General features: G+C 34.9%; 1 protein-coding gene across 3 annotated transcripts in view; it reads right to left on the bottom strand.

Moving 5' to 3' along the window:
* Window positions 1-21,972, bottom strand: part of ITPRID2 (ITPR interacting domain containing 2) — a 37,626-nt gene extending 15,654 nt beyond the window's left edge. The window contains exons 1-10 of one of the 3 annotated variants that reach the window (XM_081262462.1): window positions 21,327-21,972; window positions 20,928-20,973; window positions 17,595-17,644; window positions 16,656-16,712; window positions 14,521-14,560; window positions 14,337-14,435; window positions 12,932-13,140; window positions 11,403-12,079; window positions 4,676-4,748; window positions 1,079-1,167 (exon numbers count right to left, since the gene is read on the bottom strand). In XM_081262462.1, coding sequence (XP_081118588.1) covers window positions 1,079-1,167; window positions 4,676-4,748; window positions 11,403-12,079; window positions 12,932-13,140; window positions 14,337-14,435; window positions 14,521-14,560; window positions 16,656-16,712; window positions 17,595-17,644; window positions 20,928-20,973; window positions 21,327-21,537 — 1,551 coding nt within the window. In that variant the 5' untranslated portion in view covers window positions 21,538-21,972. Of the gene's footprint in view, window positions 1-1,078; window positions 1,168-4,675; window positions 4,749-11,402; window positions 12,080-12,931; window positions 13,141-13,580; window positions 13,740-14,336; window positions 14,436-14,520; window positions 14,561-16,655; window positions 16,713-17,594; window positions 17,645-20,927; window positions 20,974-21,326 lie in introns of those variants that run through there. The other 2 variants (XM_081262463.1, XM_081262464.1) reach the window with 2 other exon arrangements.
* Between the last annotated feature and the right edge of the window lie 1,553 nt (window positions 21,973-23,525).

Raw genomic sequence — 23,525 nt, 5'->3', positions numbered from 1 at the left:
CAAGTTTTCCTGCCCATCATTCCTTCCTTTACTCCATTCTGAAAAGAAATCGTGCACCTTTGTTCAAGACTAATCCCTCCAACCTGTACTTCTAATCACATTCTCGCCAGGATCAGGGTATTCCTCCATTGTTTGATCCCAGACTTTTCTGGATCAAACTGTCCTCTTTGGCTACTCCTTTAGCTGAACAACTTCCCTAAGTCATTCGTTCCTGCACAAAAAGACAAAGTGACCTCTCCCTCAAACTGGCAAAAACAGTCCACATTCCCATTTTCTCTTCCTCACCAAGGATTTATTCTCCAGTCATGCTTTGGCCTCATTTACACCAAATGACCCACTCTCTCCAACATAAGTCTCCTAGTAGCTATGATCTTGCCTTCTCACTCTGGATGGCCCTAACTTCCTTTTTCAAAGTCTTCCCTCCATCTCCCAATTTTTTCTGTCTATTGATCATTCTTTCTGAGTCTCTATAGACATATCTCTTTTCTGTCTAACTTTTAGATCCTATGACTATAACTCTTTGGGAGTTATCCTTTTCTTGTTTCAATTTTAACACTGTTTAAAGATATTTTACATAAATCTTAAAGAAAGATCCTTTTCCTGGACTTTTTGTGACTTCACATACAGACTAAAAGCTCAGATAAAAATGTGCCTTTTTTTCTGGTTTATCTAATACAGCCTTGCATAAAAAGTCAGTATAATATCAGCAAGCCATGGATCCACACTTCATGTGAGCCATCAAGCAAAACAATTATTGTAAAATACTGAAACACCATGATGATGAAAAATAATGGACTAAGCAGATTAATGATCAAAATAATCTGTTTTCTGGTGCTTCAAAAGTTAAGAAGGAGAAGACTTTGTTTGTTTGCTTTTAATTCTGTCAGAGATGAAGCATTAGTGAAATCTGATATTTATAGTGAAGTGCTTAGATAACATCTATATCACAGAAGTTTTAGTCTTGTTATTATTTGAAAACAACAATTAGGACAGATTCAGTCTTGAATATACACCAACTGAAAAATCAGTTTAAAAAGAAGAGTCTAATCACAGTACCTATTACAATAGAGAATTTTACCTGAAGATGATTTAGGGAGAGACCGTCTGTGGAATCTTCAGCAAAACCACTGCTATCAGAATGCTGACTTGCAGTGCGTAGCAGATGATCTGTCAGCAAAAGTGAAGTAAAACCATTAATAAAAAAAGGCTTCAATGAAAGTGATTTGATTATAGATACGATTCCCAACAGATACAAGACACACAACACTGATTCCTTCTTGGAAAAGCATGCATTACTTATGCAAAAATTGTGGCTTCAAAGCACAGGAGATAACTGAAGTTCAAACAAAAACTGAATCAGATTTTCTACTAGAAACTCTCTCTATTCAGCTACTAATTAAGTTCTAATTGTAATGTATTTGGGTAAATCCAATTAATGTCTTATCCTTAGAGTAAAATTGGCTGAAATAAAAGATGGTTCTAAGATGGTTCTAACACATGCGTAAGTCCCCAAATAAACCATTTACAATATGCAAATATGTAGATATTTAGGAAGTAAAATTAGAAGTTTAAATATAGAACATTTTTAAAACATCTATATCTTCCTAATAAGAACAGTTAAAACCAATTAAATAAAACAATTTGAAATGCAAGCATACTTAAAGTATCTCCAATGTTTTAAATCATGCAAAGATTTTAAAGTCATGAAGCAATTCTTTCATAACAATTGCATGTAACTTAGTCAAATATATTCAACTAGTACATTACATTGCTAATTATATGAAGTCCTTCTATTTATTTATTTTTTTTTGCAGAAAAGTCTAATTCCTTGTAACCTAAAAAATGTTTTAAGTAAGTAAAAAGGTCAACTAAGTACAGCAAGCATGATCACATTCCATCCATCACATTTACTAAGGTGACACTTCATGAGACAACATGGTTCCACAGAACTTCAAAAGCAGGCTAAATAAAGTGTGTTTACCAAATCCACAACCATTTAAGACCTGAACCATATAGGGAAACAACTGAATAATGAGACTGTATAAAATCCAAAAGTTCCTTGATATCCCTCCCACTTTAGCTTCAGGTTTCATGGAATAGAATAATTTTTTCCCCATTAAAAATTTAGAATAATTCTATAATATTGTTTTGATAGTAATAAAGCTGCATAATGAAATGCAAGAAATTATTCCATATCCTTGATAAATCTAAGAAGACTGAAATAATTGTAAAAACTGAATTGTAATGGGCTGTTATCATCAGTACTAATTAGGCACTATATTAATTAGAAAATGACTGATACCTTGTGGCATAGCAGTTTATTCCCCTAATTATGTGTTTCCATGTCTTTTGTTTTTTAAACTAGATAGTGAGCCTCTGAAGGCAAGAATGTTACTGATTCTTCATATTCCAGTACCTAGAACAATCTATAATAAATGTGTGCTGAATGAATCAATGATAATATTTCATTAAAGCAACAAAAGAATTAAGAAGTCACATAAATGATTTAGAAGTGAAAGTGTCAAATCTTGTTAAAGCAAAGAGCATTGCCACAGGGCTCAGGGAAGCCAAAATAACCAGTGCTGACTCAGGTTCTCCCAGCTAAGATCTGTTTAATCTGTAGCAGAGTAAGGTCTGCACCCAGTTCCCCTCAAGGTTGTCGAGCCCTGTTATGAGGCTCACATGTCACCTCCTAATTATACTGGTTGGGCTCTAGAGGAGGTGTCTGTGGGTCGCGAAAAGAACAAGGAGGCTCCAGTGAAAGTTTCTGCTTTGTTTCACCACTGTAAGCAATAATTTCTCTTCTCTACAAATGGGATAATAATAGTTCTGCCACCTCACAGGACTACTTCAGGAGCTAAGTAGAATGTAAGTGAAACTGTTTCATACTATAAATCACCATCTAGGTTCCTTTAGGCATTTCTGTTTCACAAAAAAACAGAGTTCTCCACAGACAAAAATAGAATTAAGGATTAAACTTCTGTCCTGAAGATATATTACTAATTTAAACCAGGAAGTTAGAGAAAACATTAAAATGGGGGGGGGGGGGGGACCTGGACACTACATTTGTCCCATATCATAAAGAAACAAAACAGAAAACCTGTATATTCTCTGCTAAACTAAGGAAAATATTGTGTATCTTTTCTAAGAAGAAAATGTGGAACTTCTCTCAACACATCTACCAAATGTTAGCTTGTGACATAAGTCACTAAACCTTTCTAGTCCATTCACAGTGTATAAATGCCAGACTGGATTTAAGATTAGGATAGTTTTAACTTCAAAAGTCCTACTAGTAACCTGGTATGTACAATTTTATTAACTTGTGAAATGAATATATTATCAGTGATTCCAATTCTGTAATTATGATTAATCCAAGATACTTATATACCACGTTAACAAAACTTGATAATCTACCTTTCGAATGACTAAAATACCATTATTCCCATTGCTCATTCACAAAACCATTTTTAAATTGTAAAAGTCTGATTAAAACAGTAACATTTTTGCTTATGACACCAGAAATAAGAGACCCAGAATTGTTAAGAGGAAGAAGTACAGATCTTAGTAGAAATCATGTTCCATCTTTCCCACCACCTAGAGCTTGCTCTTGAAACAATTTTTTTTTTTAACCCTCCTTGTGACACATGGCAAGCTGCTTTTTCTAATGTGTCTCTTGTCTATCCATCTAAAGCACAGACTTCCTGAATGTGGTGAATTCCTCCTTGCAGTTCAAAAACACATATATACATTTATGAACTGAAAAAGGGATGAAATTTAAATAGGAAAGTTCTTTTTGTTTCTGGCTAGAACTATAGTAACCTATTGACAGTGGAGCTCTTTTCCTTAGTACCATACTGAAGTAAAAGAAAAATATCACATGCGAATTTCTCTTAAGAAGTAATTTCAGAGATTAGAAGGAAAAACATGTAATTTCCTATTCTTAGAACATAACTTTGTTTTTTTAAAAAACAAAGAGGGTGGTTCAGCATGTGTAAAGTTTTAAAAATAAATAGTCCTACCTTTAGTGGTCAATTAAACTTCTTCCTCTCTCTCTCCCTAAATTTCAAAAGCTTTGTAAATTTAAAACCAGACATCTTTTTCTAGTTGCAAGTTAAAAGTGAAAGGAATGGATTCAAAGGTTCTTTGGTCAATAATTAATTATTCACAAGAAGAACAGTGTTTATAACCTCTCACCTTTGATCCATAGTTTGAATTTAATTTAACTAGGTTTAATTATTGCTAAGAGATTGATCTTTTTTGCCAGAGGTATATCCCATGTACTATGGTTAGGAGCCATATTTGAATGGAAATTAGAGACAGATAATCCAAGCACATTTTTCAATTACAACAATGTAAAAAGTAGCCCTAGTCTGTTGCTTTCAGTTACTTTCCACTGAATTCTTGTGCAGAACTGAAAAAAATATTTAGAGCACACAGAAATGTGTAATGAGGTCATTACAGGATCAGCAAACTAATAGTAGTTCAGAGTATAAAAATCTTCAAGAAAATAACAAAAAAATATATAACCAAGTGATAGTGAAGCATGTCTACCTGTGTTTTGGATCTTTTTACCCTTATTGCTACTATACACAGAGAGAGGTAAAACACCTTTTCCAGATCAACTGACAACACTTTGGTAACATATGCAGGAACTACTGATTATCAGTTTACTTACCTCTTTTGGACTTGGTGAGACCCAGCTGATAAGTGGTCGGGACGTGAGGAGCTTCTCCCTCTGTACTCTGAACCTAAAAAGAATTTTAAGTAGTTCAAACTAAATGAACTTATAGCAAAAAGAATAATCTCTTGATAACCATTTATTAAATAAATCAACCTAAGGTACATTAATACATTATATACTTCAGAGACATCATTTTATCTCAAAATTTTTAGAAAGACCCACAACTTATTTTTTAATCTAGCACTCAACTATAAATGATTTTTTTCTAGAAGTTGCTATTAATATTAGATGAAAAATAGAGCATATGAGAAAGTTCTCTAAATATTAAACCTCAAAGTAGAATCAATTTCAGGAAGGATGCTAATATACTCACTGCAGCAGGCTCTGACTGACACACAGTTGAGGTAGTTTACAAGTCTTGGATCTTTAAAAATGGAATATCATGCTCCCATGATAAAATTTTCTAAAGTCCCACAAATTTCTGTTATCAAGTGTCACTCATGTGTAAGACTTCTCTGTTCTGATATGAATGTTCTTTTAATATCCTGGAAGTTGTATGTCCCTAAAAATTCTATTGAAAGGAAATATCAAATCTACAAAAGTTGTCTTCTGTTGTCTTTGTATAACTGTAAACTACATCACTTAGGAATTTTCAGATCCCTAGTTGCCTTCCACATCCCACTAATACTCTTATCTATTTTAACACAACTCTAAATCAAGAGGAAACATTTGAAAGAGGGGAAGGTATGCTAATATCCATGATGTTACCCTTTAATGATCAATATTTAAAGAGCAAATAACACCCCAGTAAGATGAGAAAACTAACCAAACATGGGGATTTCAACCTTGAACACTTTAACAGATTAGACAGCAAACATCAATCAGGTTTTAAAGAGAACTCTGCTAAGTTTTTTACTATAAAACTATTTAAAATATTCCATATGAAGAAAAGTGAAAAGGCCGACATGAAAACAAACCCAAAGATTAAAGAAATCATTACCAAATTTAAAATTGCTTTGATTTATAATATCTTTGTTCTACATGGTTTCACGAACTCAAGTCTGTGAATGTTTTTTTCTTTCATGTTTATTTTTTGTGAATTCAACTCTTATATCTTTATTTTATTTTTTTCCAGTATGTTGATGGAACCCAGGCCCCTGCATATAATAAGCAAATATTCTACCACTGAGCTATATCCCAGCTCATATTAATCTTTTTATCATGTGGTACTGGAGATAAAACCCAGGGCCTCTCATATGTTACCAGTCTAAATCTTTTAGAAACCAAAAGCATAGTGGTCATATAAAAACCATCATGTGTAAATAAATTATATAAAATAAGTTCTAACATTCTTTGCTATTATTTACAATTATAATACATTATTCAAAATAGTGGACAAAGGTTCAACAGGAAAACCATTGTTTTGTGTGCAAGGGAACAAAATGCATTTTTTTTCTTTTTATAGTCAACCAAAGACCTATTATTAGCTATTATTCAGGCAAGGCCTACTTCAAAGAGTTTTCTATAAAATAAGTATCAATCAGATCAAAAAGTATAAGAGACAGCCAAGTGACTATATTCTAAGAAACTTGACTTAGATATAGACTATGTAATTATAACCTCTCACTTTTAAATGTAGAATTATCACATATTCTATTTCCCTAGACTTATAAAATTAATCACAAAATAACATGACTTTAATGAATATGTTTCTTCAGTGTCCTATCCTTCAAAATGCTGCATTAGGCAAAGAATCTACTCTCCCTTCTTTCATTACAAAGTCCTTCATTAACTGTACAAAAGGGGCATTAAAAAGCAAGCTGAGAGGGTCATATTTTACTAATAAAACTACTAAAGCCAGGATTATTATTCTCACTTGGCAAAATCATAGTACACAGTTGTTGAGCCAAGAAAGACATGCTAGTGATAGTGGGGGAATTTCTTAGCTTATCATGTTTTATTGCTGGTTATAATTATGCAAAAGAAAGCAGTCAAACTTGAGATGGGTATTCTACAAAAAATTATGATACAAATATAGAACCAAGATGCATATGACAAACTTTTGCCTATTTGATGGCCGAAAATACTCAGTAGAACGCTGATCATTTGTTACAGCTGGCCTTTCATTTAACTGATAAGAATGACCAAATACGGGTGTTCATTATACTATTTCTCTAATTTAGGTTGTGAAATTTTTCATTTAAAAATGGAGAGAAAAAAATCCCTACTAAACCAAAATGCTAAAATTGCTTGGTTTCTGTATTTTGGAATTTACAGATGATGAAAACAGCTTTAGAATAACTCACACATTTGGGTTACTTCAAAGACCACAGCTTTCTGAATCAGTGTCCCAATATGATAGGCACTTACTTTGGTTTCTTAACAACTATTCTGTTTATCTTGACTAAGATGCATCTTCTAGGTACAATACTACTATATAATGTATCCTACAGGACAGCAATGTGGGATGTTCAAATTCAAACAGCCCTTCCTCTAGGGTTTAAAGAGATAGTTATAGAAGCTCTTTTCTTGTTTATAATTTTGAAAGAAAATAAAAATTAAACGCTTTAGAAAATATAACTATTTAGTTTTTAATCTCAAAAAGAGTAAAAAAAAAAAAAAAAAAAAAGCACTGTTTTTCCAAACAAATGGTAAGGGGCTATGCATCAGATGACTTGAGTTCTTGTTCAACATCTGACCCTATCAACCAATCAGACACACAGAAAATTGCATGGGGTAGTTAAAAGTAGCCAGTCTGTTGAAAAACTGAATTCAAGTCTCATTAATGCCATTTCTTTTATCTGTGGTAATTACCAGTTTTCTTTCTTGATTGTAAAATAAAGATGAAAATTCTCACATCACAGGTCCTTAGGTTGATCAAATGGGACTATAAGTGAAAGTACTCTGAAACACTAAATTAGTAAAGCTGTATGACAGGTAATTCCTTTCTTCCATTGTCCACTGGCAGGCACCCCTGCCCACCCCCTGCCCTTTCCCATCATGTACTGATACAGAAGGGAATATTACATCTCTTAGAAAGGTGGGAGAACTACTGCTGTAAAGCAATATCAAATGCTACAGGGCATGGGGGACAAACTCCTCATCTATAAAGGGAGAAAACTGGAAAATAAATTCACAGATATCTTTCTGTGTTCGTCTATGATTCTACAATTACTTGTGGATTTTTATCTTAAGTAAGGCTCTCAAATTTTACAACACATACGTGCATACACTCACATACAGAAAGAGCTTATTGTTACTGTGAGGTAAATACTTTTTTAAAGTTAACAAGATATTTTAGATAAAGACCAAGTAACAAAACTCAGTGGTTACTTGAGTTTTGAAGGACAGACATCTGTACAGATGTCATGTGTTAAGAGTTCATATTCTTATTTTTTAAAAAAAGTTAAGAAAGTCAAAGGAACAACTTAATTATTTTTCAAACACCTGATTGATTTGGAATAATTTTAACTTAGACCAATAAAGCAATTTTAAAAATCCTAAAATTTAGCAGCTAAAAATAATGAGGTATGTTATTTAAATAAGCAATCAATATGAGCATTAGAGTTACTAAAACTTCAGTAACTTAAAAAAAAAGATGGCATATACTCCCAATAATGGTTATATTTAAATAGAAGCTCATTTGCAGAGTAAGACACCCATATGATATACTGTTTACAGAAATTTACAGATGAAAGTTTGCCTTTTCTTATTATACACAGAAGTTTTTCTCTTATACCTAAAAATCGAACAACTGCTTATTAGGTAGGATCACTTTGATTTAACTGTGAATCAGTCATACTACTAATCTATGATTCTGGAGGACTGCCATGATGTATTCAAAATAAGCCATCAGGAAGAACACAAGAAATGTCCAATCAATTTAATAAAAATTAGAAAACTCTCCCAAGTATCACAAGGAAAAAGAAAAGCAAAAGTTAGAAAACTGGAAAGTAACAGTTAGAAAACTGCAACATTTTATAAAACAAGTTGACTTTTCACTGAAAATAGTCTCTGACCTTTTTTCCTTTTTCTTTTCTTTCTTCTTAAGATCTATCTATCTATCTAAATAGATAGATATGAATGAAACAGCTACTTTCATTCTCCTAGGTCTAGATCAGTGCTGTTATCTAATTAGCTCTCTTCACATTTAAGTATCTCCTCCCTCTGGTCCTGGTGACTATCAGGTCTTGTCAAGTCTTACCTCCTTTCTCCAGCTTTATGCACACAGCCACATCTGGAATACTTTCTTCTAGCGTCCCAAAGCAGCTGCTATTGGGATAATCTGAAATCTGAGTACTGGCTTACTGGGGGAAAGAGAGTGCTAACTTCTGTTTTCTTGCCTCTTGTACAGGAAGAAAGTTCACAACAGGAATCAAACTTCAACTAAAGAGTCTGAAGGAAAATTGTTACAAACTACGTTGAATGGGATCTAAATGTTTGCTTCAATAAGACTGTTCTCTTCATCTGTCAATATGAGTCAATCATGCTTAAGAGGAAATTAAAATAACACATTATTTCCCTTCTTTATCCATTGTTCTACAAGCTTTCTTTAAGGTTCCCAAAGGGATAAAAACACAATTCTAGGAGGTTTGTATCCATATTTTAAATATATCTGAAAAACAAGGAATCAGTGTCCTTAAATTTCTCCCTATTTACAATGTAGCTATGGTTGACCAAATTAAAAAAAAAAAATCTTTCATTTTCTTCAACTACCAATACATGTAATCTTGTACTTAAAAAAAAAAAAAAAAAAAAAATCCACATTACTTTTTTCATTAACTGTTTTAGCCAGCAGAGGGAGCAAAAAAAAAAAAAAAAAAAAGAAAAGAAAAGAAAAGTCTATCATTAAAAGTTGTCATCAAAGTGCATCTAGCACTTTATAAATGTTTAAAAGACATTTTGTGTATGCTATTTTAAAATTTTATAGTTTAGATTCGGTAATTCTAGAAACTAAAAAGAACTTATTTGGCTTATATGAAAATACCCATGTAAGAGTATTGTTCCATCTGAGTCATCATGTCAAACTTCCAACTATCTAAGATTTTATATAGAGTTTTATATTCTGTTATTGTATTAAAATGAGGAAACTATCTGTCACATCTAATTATCACAGAAGAGGGACCCTAATGGAAGACAAGAAGTTATACTTTAATTATGAATCCTAGGACAAGTTTAGACCAAAACAAAGTCAAAAAGGAATCGGTGAAATAAAAGGTTTCAATGCACTGATCATAATCATATTCCATACTCATTGTAATGAGAAATGAATTATGTTAGGAATTAAAGAAACAGAAAATATAAGAAGAAATAAATGGAAAATAGCTTATAAGAAAATGTAAAATACTCCAAAGGACTTCTCCTGTTCCCTTTAAATTTCACTTTTTAGCTGTAATAAAAGTATCAAAAAACATATTCAATGACCACAAAAATGATACATAATCACATCAGCAGTTGAAATTTTGAAATAAATGAAAAATCTTCACTAATGTGAGAGATACACATTTACCTAAGAGGATATGTATGGGAAGAATCAATTATCCTATTTTCCAATTCCCTAAAATAATGACATGTGATTCTAAAACTACTGCGAACAATCACTAAAATGAGTTTCATAATAAATTTTCAAAAAGAAAAATAGCACTTATTCCTTCAGTGCAACTTATAGCTGCAGCTCTTCACCAGCATACATATGCCTCAGTTCCCTCTTGTGTAACATAAGATCGCCACTGTACCTGCCAGACTGAGAAATACAGTTCTTTAAAGGCTAACCAAGTACAGTGCCTCCCACAAGGTGGGTAGCTGAACAATTACATTTTCCTGCCCCTGGCTATACAGCTCCAACTCATAAGTATCAGTTTCTACCATTCAAAAGGAGTTTTAGCCAAATAGTTTTTACCTTGTTCAACTGCAAATTTATGTTAACAAGCAGGAATATCACTGAGTAGAAATAAAAAAGTCACTGCATGTTGGTCTTTCTCACTTGCAGAAACCCTACTAAGTGGCTTTTCAAAGCCTAGAGGATCCTTATGCCCCCTTCAGGTGTACAAGACCTTCACCAACACTTAGCCTCCTTCACCCCTGTCCTTACTATTACTGAGATGCCTCAAGAAAAGATCGAACAAAGACAAGGCAAGCAGTGGCAGAGACAGAACTCAAAGCCCTGCTTGATTTCAAAGCCCCTGTTTTTAACTATTATGCAATACTGATTTGAATTTGAATAAGTTCTCTCAGAGCTTTCTTGGGCATCAACATCTTGCAAGAAAGTGAAAAGGGGGTTTCAGATCAGATATCCCCTAGTGAATGACAGAAAAGCTAGATACCTGATGAGCTAGCCCACTGCTTCAATGTCACATAGTTCTGTAACTCTTGGTTTGTGAAACATAAACCTACAAAGTCAACTTTAGTATAATTTTTTTTTTTTTAGCATGAATCTATTAGCTATTTCACACATATTTCACACATATTTTTTGGCTTTTCCCCCCCTAGATTAGTATTTAAAACTGGTCGCAGGGGCTTGGGCTATAGCTCAGTGGCACAGCACTTGTCTAGCATGTGTGAGACACTGGGTTTGATGCTTCACACCACATAAAAAATAAAATAAAATAAACAAATAAAATGAAGGAGTGCTGTCCATCTACAATTACAGAAAAAAAAAATTTAATTAAAAATAAAAAAAAATAAAACTGGTCTAAGTTTTTTTTTTTTTTTTTTAACCTACCTCTTCCATTTCAAAGGAGTCCTTCTGTTGTGTCATTATATTTCTTATGGATGGGAATGTCAATGGTGCACAAGGCTCTTTTTCAAGTGCAGATGTGGGGACATTTTTCAGCTCACTGCTGTTTTCCAACTCACTGTGGCGGGACATTTCTACAACAGACTCCTCAGGCAATTTACTCTCATGACTTTGAGTCTCTTTACTCTGTTCACTTTCAGTTTTTTGGTTAAAATATTTACTATTTGCTTCATCAGAAAGTCTGTCAGTATCAGCATTCTCCAAAACTACTGCAGAAACACCTGAAGCTTCTTCTTTAACAGTAGCCAACATAGAAGATGAGTCTTTCTTCTTTACAACTTTTTGAGATTTTTGATCATTTTTATTGCCACTTTCTTCGATCACTGAAACATTTGGAATCTTTCCTTTTTCAATTGCTGGGGAAGAACTGCTACCTTCTCCTTTCTCTGTTTTATCAACACATAAATTCAGTTTTGATAATGTTTTCATTAAACGATTTGCAGTGTTACTTCGAGTTAAAGGTGGAGGCGAGTCTGTCTCCTTGTTAGAGGTCACTGAGGACATACTTCCAATTCTCTGAAGGGGAGTCCCAGAGACTTGGGAATATAAAGAAGAAAACGCATTGGCCACAGTAGTAAGCACTTCAATTTGACGAAAGCGGCCTACAAAAAGAAAAAATAATTATTTATATTTTTTGTTTTTGAATACAAATTATTAAACATATAGTGTTGTTTAGAATTCTAGTAACTGAACTTACATAAAAAATATTATACAATCATATTTTTTCCTTCTCTAATATTTTAACCTTTTCTCATTACTGGGTAGGGAGAAAGAGGAAGATTTTCACTTTAAAACACTAGAATTTACATTTTTAAATACAAATCAGAAATAAGCACAAAGCATGATGGCAATACTGAATAAAATACAACTAGCTATTGATCTACAGTGTGATTCATTTTATGTCTTAGATGATTAAGATTCTTCCAAATGCTTTCCTAAAGTTAAAATGCAAACAAGTATACATTTTAGACCTAATGGGGGTGGATTTAGAGGTCTTAGAATTCTAAACCACCTAGAGAATCCTGTTTCTGAACCACTAATCAACAAAAAAAAATAAACAAACATGTAAAATGGTCAAATTGGTCATGCTACTTTAGATTTACAGAGAAACACCTGAAATTGACTGACTGACTTCATTTAATACTACAAGTCTACTACCCTACTTCTTTCCTTCTTGACATATGTAATGTGGAGATAGCACAAAGGTAAAGAAAGTATGGTAGCACTGAAGCGAGTCAAGAACTGGGGAAATGAGCAAGAATAGCTAATTTAACTTCTATCAACAGATTAATAAAAATCTAGATTAAGTAAAATAGCAAGTGTTAACAAACCCTATTAATTAACTCTCCAGTGCTATTCCTAAAAATTAGTAAGCCTTTTAAAAAAAAAAGACCACCTTGCTATATAGATGCTATGATTTTAACAAATAATATCCTAATGCTTAAAAACCTTACTTGTTAAAGCATAATTTGGGTTTTCTACTTCCATCCGTTGCATTTGAGCACTCAAAAATACTTTAATATCTATCCCTCTTGCAAATGATGAAGAATTAAAAAATCTGGAAGGAATTTTAGAAGCAATATCTGGTTCATCTCGTCCAAATCCAAGATTATAAAGAATTTCTTCAGGATCTTCCTCATAAAGTTCCAATAATTCTGAAACACTATAATAAAAAAAAGTATAAATTTATACTCCACATCACATTATATATGAATCTATATTCTTGCTTTCCTGTGATAAAATCATTTTATCAGCTTCTGCTCTTTAAACTATTATTTCTGCATTTTTACACACTGTGTACTAATGGGATGTACAGCCCTTAGAAAGAATCCATTCTCTCAGCTTGACAGTGTTGGGGGGAAAAAAAGAGCTAATCCCTAAGAACACAGAGACTCTCTAAGGATTCCTCACCTTATTTTTCCTGTCATCTTAAGAGACACCCAGTGAAGCAATTAAAATAACCAAAGGCAGATGAGGCAGAAAAAGGATTAAGACATAAGTAACAAAAATGGAAAAACACACAAGGAAGTTGGTAGAACTTTGGTACTGAGGAACATGCTGCAAAACCTGAGTGTTCCTAGGAGAGGCAATAAAGGTAACAACCTGATCTCAAAGACAGGGAGGAGGAGCTTCCTTTAAACTCTTCTCTCAACAGGTCCTCTCAGGAAGTAGGAGGAGTAAGGTAGGGGAAACAAGTTATGTACAAAGGTAACTTCTTGCCCTGATTCTTTGAGAATTAAATTTTTATTATCCTTCCCTCACACACCAGTGATAATCCAAGCTAAAGATCACTGAAAAAAAAAAAAATCAGAAAAATTACAGATAGAACTTGAATAGGAAGACAATTGAATCTATTTCAGAGAAATGCTCAGATTGCAATACAAAATTTTGTATGTTTAAACTGATTCCATAGGGCCATGCATGGGTTCATTTGAATATATATTTCAAAGGGTTTTGATTTAATATTTGGAAGAGAAATTCATTCTTAAATATCAAGCTTTAAATCAGAAAGGTTTATTCTGATTTTTACGTTAGAGTTAACTCAAAGTCCTTAACAAAATGGGGAATTTTGGTTCTCTACAATTAAAAGTTACTTCTCTGTGCAGTTTATTTTTCTGTTTGACAGGACTCAAAATATTTATTTACTAATGGATTCCAGGAACACTATAAGCATTATTGGTTGCTTTTTATTTAATCTCAGCTTGTTACAAAAGAATGCATTGCCAGTTATACCAGTCCAGGAAACACTTCTGGTTCCTTCTGATTTCATTCTATTAAGGTCAAATCTCAGATTGAAAAACTGACCAGCAGCTCACTATTATCCAGTGTTACCCCACCAATAACTTCAGAATGAGTTACCTTGAGACTGTCCCACTGCTTTTCCCAGACCCAGTAGAATTCATACTTCTCCCTTTCTGATGAAACTGAAGTCTTCTCTCTTTGGCCAAGATATTACTGCTAGAAACATAATATGATAATATAAAACTTTATTTTCACTAATGTTCTTCATTTTAAAACGGAACAAAACAAGATAGCTACATACCCGTTTTCAATTTGAGCATCACTTTCATGGAGGTGGTTGGCTACAGATAAAGAACAAATGTAGAGCACACTTATTAGAAGGACTGTAATGATGATAACACAATTATCAAGAAACAAATTATCTACAATATTATAGCCAAATGCCTAATATGTCAAAGTCTCTTCTTGGCTCATTAAATCTGCATCATTAAAAGTAATACATAGGGGCTGGGGATGTGGCTCAGCGGTAGCGCGCTCGCCTGGCATGCGTGCGGCCCGGGTTCGATCCTCAGCACCACATACAAACAAAGATGTTGTGTCCGCCGAGAACTAAAAAATAAAATATTAAAAATTCTCTCTCTCTCTCTCTCTCTCCTCTCTCACTCTCTCTTAAAAAAAAAAAAAAGTAATACATAGACAAGAACAGGATCAGCAGCTTTGATAGGTTGTTTTCATTTTTTGGCAACCATAAATCTTGATTGCTAAAAATAAAAAGAACTATGGATAACCAATTAAATTTCTTTAACAGGTTAGAAAAATGTACTGAAGAAGATATGCATATTATGTAGCGTATGTAGTGCTATTAAGTTTAAAATCTGTTAATGAAAAGTACCTTAAGAACAACACATTTTAGCATCATTTAATGTATCAATAGTATTCATCTATTTCTAATGTGTTTTTAAGTTACATAATTTTTCATACACACAACCTGAAAATTTCTACTCATTTCAGCACAAATATTCTTTTTAAAATTGCCTTTTAACTATGCTCTAGATTAACAAGGTCTAAACATATTAATGTTAATTTTTACAATAAATTTTACTTCATTAACCTTAATGGGCAAATATAAAGAATGAGATTAATTAGAAACTATTTCAGCACACTTAAAATTTTTTTTCATTTCTGATCCACAAGATCATGACAATTTGTTTCTTTGAACATATGTCAGAATGGCACCTGACACATAGCACTTAGTAAATGTTTATTCAAGGAATGAAAAATACCCTCAAAGTAATTTTCAGGAAAACAACATAATAAGTATATTCACTTTTGTGACTCCTTATTAGGTTTTGATTTTCACTAAAATCATTCAATCATTCAATATCTAGCAAGGCAGATATCAAAAGTGCTATTTACAGTAATGCCAAAATGCATTTTAGTAAGGGATTAAAAATATGTTCAAGTGCACCGAGTGAGAATCAGGAAGTTGAAGCTCTTAAGGAGTTTGTTCCTTTCATATTAACATATTAACAGAAATAATAAAAACATATTCACATATTCTAGACTTTTGGATGTTAAAAGGTTCTAAATTAGTAATCTTACAGATAGATTTAAAACAGAAGATCAAAGATATTATTCAGTGCACATATTCACTATTTATCAACATATTTTTTTAAACAGCTAACAAAATTCTTAAATTCTTTCAAAAAATGCACTAATAACAGGACTTTAGAGTTTAGTAACCTTGTCAAATGATAAAATAAAGCACAATCAATGAGCTATAAAATTCCAATTAAAATACTACTAAAATAATTTTTAAATTCTTAATTTTACATAGTGAAAAACTTTATTATAAGTCCACAGGAAAACACTAACTGTGAAAATGTAAAAGCAGTACAACACACTTTTAAAATACTCTATGTAGTCTGGAATAGACATGAGCACAATGATTTCTAATTAAATTCCATTAACTCTGCCATTTTCTTTGTCCTTTAATCTGCTAAAAATGAGGAAAAAGAGGAAGGAAAAAAAGGAGACATTTAAATGCAAGGAGAAAGACAAGCTGCAGCTGCATGACATAAGTCCATACTAAAAATAAGCTTCACTTTAGTTTTCTGTGTATAAATATTTAAGCTTCCTTCCTTCTTCAGGACCGTACTCTCAGTTATAGCGCCACGGTTTGTCACAAACAGTGCCTTTAAGCATTTAAGTCCAGGGAAGATACAGACATACTCATTGGTGTTCCTGCACCATCTCTATAGGTATCTCACAGACCATGACTAGATTATTAATGTATAAAAGAAAGGTACTGTGCAACATGTCTGAGCCATTTCCATACCTTTAAGTTTAGCACTAAGGATCATAAACTTAAAAGCACTCCACAAAAAAAAAAAAAAAAAACCTCCATGAAAATACAATTCTTCCAAACAAACATACCTTCAGCTCCCAATGACAAATCATCTTCAAAACTTCCTCCATTTCTCACAAGCACACCTAAAAGAAATGTGAAAATTCAGAAAATTCATCCTGGTGATCTACTCTTCCCCACACCCATGTTAAAAGAAAAAAAAAGAAAAAAACAACAACATTATTTTAGTTAACACAAACTGCTCAAGCAAAACATTTCATCAGACGTGAATGTACTCAGACATGAATGTACTCAGACGTCAATGTACTCAGACATCATGATGATCATATAATTTTAAGAAGCAAGCATAAGCTTTTACTTTATGCAACCCTGTTTGTGGCTAGGTAAAGCTCCCAGAAGCTAGATATACAACCTATTATACTTAAGCTTCTGAAGATGTTCAAGTAGATAACGTATCTTACCCAAGTGTTTCATGGAAAACCAGATCCTGGAGCAATCATACCTCTTAGCCCCTTTCACATTAAGCCAGGAGCTCAAGCTAGATTTTCCTGACACTGTAAATGTTTTTATATGCCTTGCCACTACCTGCACATTCTTGTTGTACTTTGAACTTGAGAATTCTGTCTTGCACGGGTGGTAAAATTTCAGGTGTGGCAATGTTAGTTAATGTAAGCAAAGAAATGTTGCACTAAAGTTGACATAGTTCACTCCTCACATTTCCCTTGTTTCCATATCAGATTTCTATATGTAGCCTTTATGTTGCCTAACCATGCCACCATCGTATATTGTGGAAATGTTTGGTAATTTGCTTAAACTTTCCTCTGTCTTTTGGTTAATAATAGTTTCTCCCTTTGAGCTTCTAGCTAAGAACAGCCTCTTTTATAAAGATCATTTTTATAATTGATATGTACACTTTCACTCAGATTACAAATGAAGGAGGACCCTCATAAAAAATAAAAATAATTTTTTTTTAAAAAAAAAGGCTTAAAAGAGCAACTTTGTCTTACCCTTCAGAGTCCCAGTGCTTTGCTCATCCAGTGAGGCTCCCAAAGGTGTACTAAAACCACAAAAACATAGAAGCCTGTCTTGTGAAAAGCGTCTGGAGAACTGTCACACACAGCCTTACTTAAAAAGTTACAGCTAAGCAAGCTTCTAAGCAGTTTAGCTCTTCTCCCAACACACAGGAATGTGAATGGATTACATAAGTAATATCCTACTAACTAAGCAAATACCTATAGTCAAGTCAGTTCACCAGGAATGACTTAATCACATCTGATCTGCCAGCAATTAAGAACAAGAATAGTAATTACAAATAATATGAAGTGGCATTTTCTTTGCAAAAAAAAAAAAAAAATGGGGGGGGAGTAAAAATGACAGTATAAATTTAGAAAATATCTGTTCCTCTCAATCCTTTCCACAGAAACAAAAAAAAAAAAAAAATAGAAGAAAACAAATCTTCAGTAGCAGGTAAATTAAACCTTAGTCAAATTTAAAATTTTAAGAATCTACTTAGAAACGAGGTTCAATAGTTTAGTTAAACCTCATCTGTCAATTTATCACTAGCATTTCTAAGCAACATGGGGTAACTCCTCTACACCCGCAACTACATTTTCTGATATAAATGGAGAATCCTGAAATTCACTTTTTCCTTTTAAACTAAAAATTCCATACTGTTTTCATTTAATTCTGAAAATTACTAAAAAATTTGGCTTGAGAATAAACATTAAGAATCAGCTAAAATTTTTTCACATTTTTCTTGTCCAAATATAATTTAGAAATTTCTTTATTCAAATACAAAAATACTTTTACTTTTTTTTTTCAAAACAAAGTTATAGAAAGAAACATTGTTTTACAAGTTCTGTTTTAGGATATAAACCTTTTCTCAGTAACAATTGACACCTGTTACAAATTCACATCAGACATGGGATCAATCATTAAAACATCTGTTTCAAAAAAATTTCACTGAAATGCCAATTAAAATTTAAAATCTTCTGCAAGCAAATATAAATGCAGTGGTAGTTTTTTGAAAAGTAGTGTTTTTGAAATGTAAAAGAATCACAACCAATTGTCATAAAGATTAATAAAACCTGTAAACTAAGTTTTTGCATGTATTTTAATAAAACTCTATGCCTTTAAAAAGCCTTTCTTTTTCCCTTTCTTTTAGCTCCTTTCTTAGGTCAAAATACTGTATTACTCTGGCCACAGATGTCTCCACTGATCTGAGAACTAACAAAAAATGGCAAATAAGCAGAATATAGCTGGTATTCTCCACTTTTATAGTTACTCTCTCCAAATTCTATCAAAATCTCCCTTTTTAGATAATAATTCAAGCATTTTGTTTCCATTTAGTTAAAAAAGAAATGGTTCTCAACAACTCCCTTTAAGGAAAGAAAAGCCAGTGTCTTTATTCAGGATATGGACAGCAATGAGAAAACAAAGAATATTTGAGAACTTATTGGGGGGGGGGTGATGCCCAATTCTGGGAAGGACTCTAAATAGCTATTAAAAAAAAATACAATTACACGTATCCTAGAGGTCAACTCTATGATAACATGGAAGCATTAAAAGACTATTTGTTCTAGCTTTCCCCAGTACAAATGAATGGGCTTTTTCACAGAATAGGTGCAACTGTAGGAACAAGAACAAAAACTATGTATGAAAGGAGTAGCAGGCTTATAGAATGTTCCTACAGAAATCAAGTTCAGCAACAAAACTTTTGGAATTTTCAGGGGTGACTATTCCCAGTGAATGTCAACATTTTGCTATTGCATTTATCCTGAAGGACACTTATTCAGTTGTTCACTACCTAGTTGAAAAGATCTCTTCCACAATCTCAATTCCTACACACCATAAAACAAATGTCATTTTTCTCTTGTTCTTAACTTTTAAAACTTATTTTGAATATGCACTTGAATTTAAACAATGAAACACTACAAACTTATTTTGAAGGCAAAACCTATATTAAGACACCAAGAGTAAGTCAATACTGTATTTAGGACTATATTTAAATCAAGACTGAGATTGCAGGTTTAAAAGACCTGAGAAAAAAATAACAAAACATCCTCTTCAGTCACTTTTGTACGAGAAAAGTTGAAAAAATTGGTTTTACAAAGTCTCTCCTAAAATGTCCAGAAGATGCTTAAAATTTCAACCTATTAAAATTTAACCTATTTTGGTGTTTAACAATTAAATGAACCAGTGGCACACTATTATGATTTCTTAATCCTGCTGAGTAGAGCCACTTCGGAAATGAGGGGGTTAAGTCAGAGCTAGATTGTTAATCTGGGGGTGACTTCACCTCTATGTATCTTGAAAGAGAATCTCCATATATTGTATACTATTTCAGCAGTGTCTACAACACCCCCAATAAAAATTAAGAAATTCTGTAGTGAAGAGATTCAATAAGGCTCCAATCAATTAATCAAAACAGTATATTAATAGACTAGTAGCCAATATTTGTCATTAGGGGACAAAAAATAAACTGGCATACAGAAGAACCAACTTTTCAAAACCAAAAACCAAATAACTTCCCATTCTAATGCTTAAAGAAAACATTAAGACAAACCTAAATTGAGAAAGCAAAAATATCCTCAAAAGCAAACACCAACAAAAGTTTAAAAGTTACATTCTTCATACAAGATTTTTAAACTAGCAAATAAATTGAAAACAAAAGTGAACTAAGCACATTTTACTATAGTCAGATTCACTTGCAATATGATTCATCCCCTCTGTATTTTATCAAACATTTTTGTAACCGTTGCCAAAGCATGCAATTAAACAGATTTATGCTGTCTGAATGCCTTCAAAGCTCTATTTCCTTTTGTAAATTCCAGTGCCATCTGACAAATCCTTGTCCAAGAAGTAAACTACAAGTACAAAGTTAACTAGTTTTAGTAGCTCCCCAAACAGAATTAAGGCACAGAAATAAAATTAAAGCCCATTTAGGGTAGTCTAACCCACGTTTGAAGGAAAATTATCCGATGTCAGATGATACATGCCAAAAGGAAAGCAAAATAAGATATTCTGTAAAATGTAAGAATCTTTTCAAATAAAAACTGGGCAAATGTAACAACATGGCATAATGATCTCTTTCAGGTTTCTGATCTCTAATGCTAACATCATGTACCAACAGCTGAGGTCCTAATAACTGTAAAAGTCAACGCAACATGGTCTTCAAATAACTTCCATTTCTAATCGCTTAAAGGAGGAAGCTATCCGTGGCTCACTTTCCGGTTCCTAGCTTACAACCACCACAGGACCCACGGGGACCCGGCCAGAGTCACTAAGCTCCAGCGTCCCGCGCCTGTTGATCTCCCTCTGGGACGCCAGCGAGGACTCACCGGCAGTCCTTGAGCCATATCGCGATCTTCTCGTTGGGCACGTTTCCTGCGGGGTAGAGCAAGGGGACAGCTTATTACCAAGCCAAGAGGGACTCCTATTGCTGGGTCACTCCGAACACTCCCCTGTAGAAAAATCTACTAGGGGCAAAATGCAGCCTGAGCAACAAGTCTTACTGCCCATCTGAAGGGAAATCAGCGGGCACCCAGATATCTAGGTGGACGCTGGACACGCCAGGTTACACGCGCGCATTTAAAGGTTGGAAGTGTCCCCTGTCCCCTTGGCCTATCGAGCACCGAGGGTCGCCCAGAACTCAGCGGGCGCCGGGGACTCACAAGACTTTCCCCGGCCCGCAGCCCCTGGTCTCCCGCGCCCGCCGCCGCCTGGCCCGGCGCACCAACCTCTCCCCGTGGGTGCAGGCAGCTTCGCGCCGGGGAGGTCCTCCTCGTCGTCCTCGTCCTCGTCCAGAGTCGTCGCTTCTGTGGACAGATCCTCCGTCTCCGACGCCTGCCAGGAGCTGCGGCACTTGGCCCAGGCCTTCCTCCTGCGACTTGCCACTTGCCACTCCAGTTCCTCCTCCGCCTCCGCCGACGCCGTCAGGGGCCGGTTCATGGCCGCACCGGGGGCTCCTCTGCCCTAGCCGGAGCCTGTGTGAGACACGGCGTCGGCGGGAGGGACCCCCGCCCCTGCTGTCAGCGCTCCGCCGGGCTGGGGGCCCGGGGGAGCGGGAGCAGGCGCCGGAGGAGGAGGGGACAGGGAGGGAGGGAGGGAAGGAAGGGGAGGGAGGGGGCGGAGGGCCAGCGCTTCACATGAAGCCGGCCGGGCGCGGCGCGGGAGCGCGAGTGGCCCGGCGAGCGCTGCAGGACCCGAGCGCCGCGGCCCCCGCCCCCGCCCGGCGTGCCCGGGGCGGCCGGTCTTCGCGCGTCTGCGCGCCCCTCCCTCGGCGGCGTCCCACGCCCCCTTCCGGCCGGGGGCGCGCGGGTGCGGCGGGGCGGGGCGCGGAGCGGAGCACACCCGCCCCCGTCGCCCCGCCGCTGCCCGCGGAATGGGTGAGATTTGTTTGTTTGTTAATAATCATTTCTTCTGTCAACTCCTCCCTCATCCCAAAATAGCGATAAAGTGGGAAGGCCCAGTCTCACAAAACGCCCCCGCGCGAAAACAAGGGTCGGCTTGGGCTCCCTGAAACGCATTCTTTGAGGAGTTGCGTGAAGTGTCTTATATTTAATGTCCAAAAGACTAGGGTAAGGAAGAAACAGAGGCGAGTGACTGGCATTTTCAATATGCCAAAACTGGAAAGGATCAAGTTTCGTAGAGTGTTGCTTTCATACCCAGGAAAGTTATTTATCTTGGTTATGTGAGGTGTGAAAATGAATTGAGAGAATAATTTGGAAATGTCATATTGAAGTTGCACATAGAGAGGTGCGTCAAATTGCTTAGAGTTTGATGCTACAAGAAACCAGTGATGTCAAGGTTTCTAAATACATGAGCTCTGCATTCCCTTTGTTAGTTTTTAAGTCTCATGAGCAAATGACTCAAAATGTATCCAAAGTCTAATAAAGTATAACACAACAGTGTTCCCTTAAACATAATCTACGCCTACTGTGTAAGACTTGCAATATTTTATTGTATTTGGCAATCTTCTGATGAATAAGTTGAACACTTTTTGATTCTAACATGATTGAAAAGAAATTTTGCATAAATATTTTAAGGGATAATTTTTTCACTTGAACTTAAAAAGAAGAGCATAGTAAAATTTCTAATGAAAACATTTCTATTATAAGGTAATTAAATGTATTGTCATTGATAGCTAATGGAAACTATAATATTTGGAGAATATAGACTATAGAATGCTCTTGAGGTGAAATAGTGCCAAGTTTTTATCCAAACATAAGGCATGGACTGCTGAAACTGAACTCTGACATTCTTTCCTATCTTGTTTCTAGGACATTGCTCCAATTTACAAGTTTCAGAAAATCCATATTTCTGAATAAAATCAACAACTTCTAATGGTTTACCAATATCCCCAAGTTCAGATTCAGACTCCAGGCTACCTTTCCGAAACCATCATAGCTTTATACTGGGCCTCATATATTTACGGCAAATGTAAGGGGTGTTAAAATAGTGGTGTGAGCATCTCAATAGCTTCAATTTTCATTATTAGAGATCTTTTCTTTGACTCTTCAAGACTTCTTAGCCTTCAGGAGTCCCGTAGTAGAATGCATCTGACCATTTAGGGACCCTATAAAATAGGGCAGACCTACCTGTGGGAAGGTGGGAAGGTGGGGGAGGTGCTTAAAGAAAAAGCATGGAAAGGGCTGGTCAAATGATACAAAATATGCAGACTTCACAGTTTTATTCAGGGTCCTTAAGGGACCCTACCCTGTCTGTCTGCTGCCCCCTCTTCAGTTTTATGGCATCTATGTGTTGGTGTGACTCTGACTTTTCCTCTTCATTCATTCCTGTACTTTCTATCAAATATCTGCTTGATTTTCAAAATCCAGCTGATTCAGAACTTTTTGACTCCATGGTTTCACCCCTCCTACTCACATCCCCTCCACAGTTCCCATATATAAAACAGAATTTCCATATCATCTATTTTC

This window comes from Spermophilus citellus, assembly GCF_964194105.1.
Source record: "Spermophilus citellus genome assembly, chromosome: 11".
NCBI lineage: Eukaryota > Metazoa > Chordata > Mammalia > Rodentia > Sciuridae > Spermophilus > Spermophilus citellus.
Note: the sequence above shows the minus strand (reverse complement) of the source record. Positions and strands in the feature narration are given on the sequence as shown.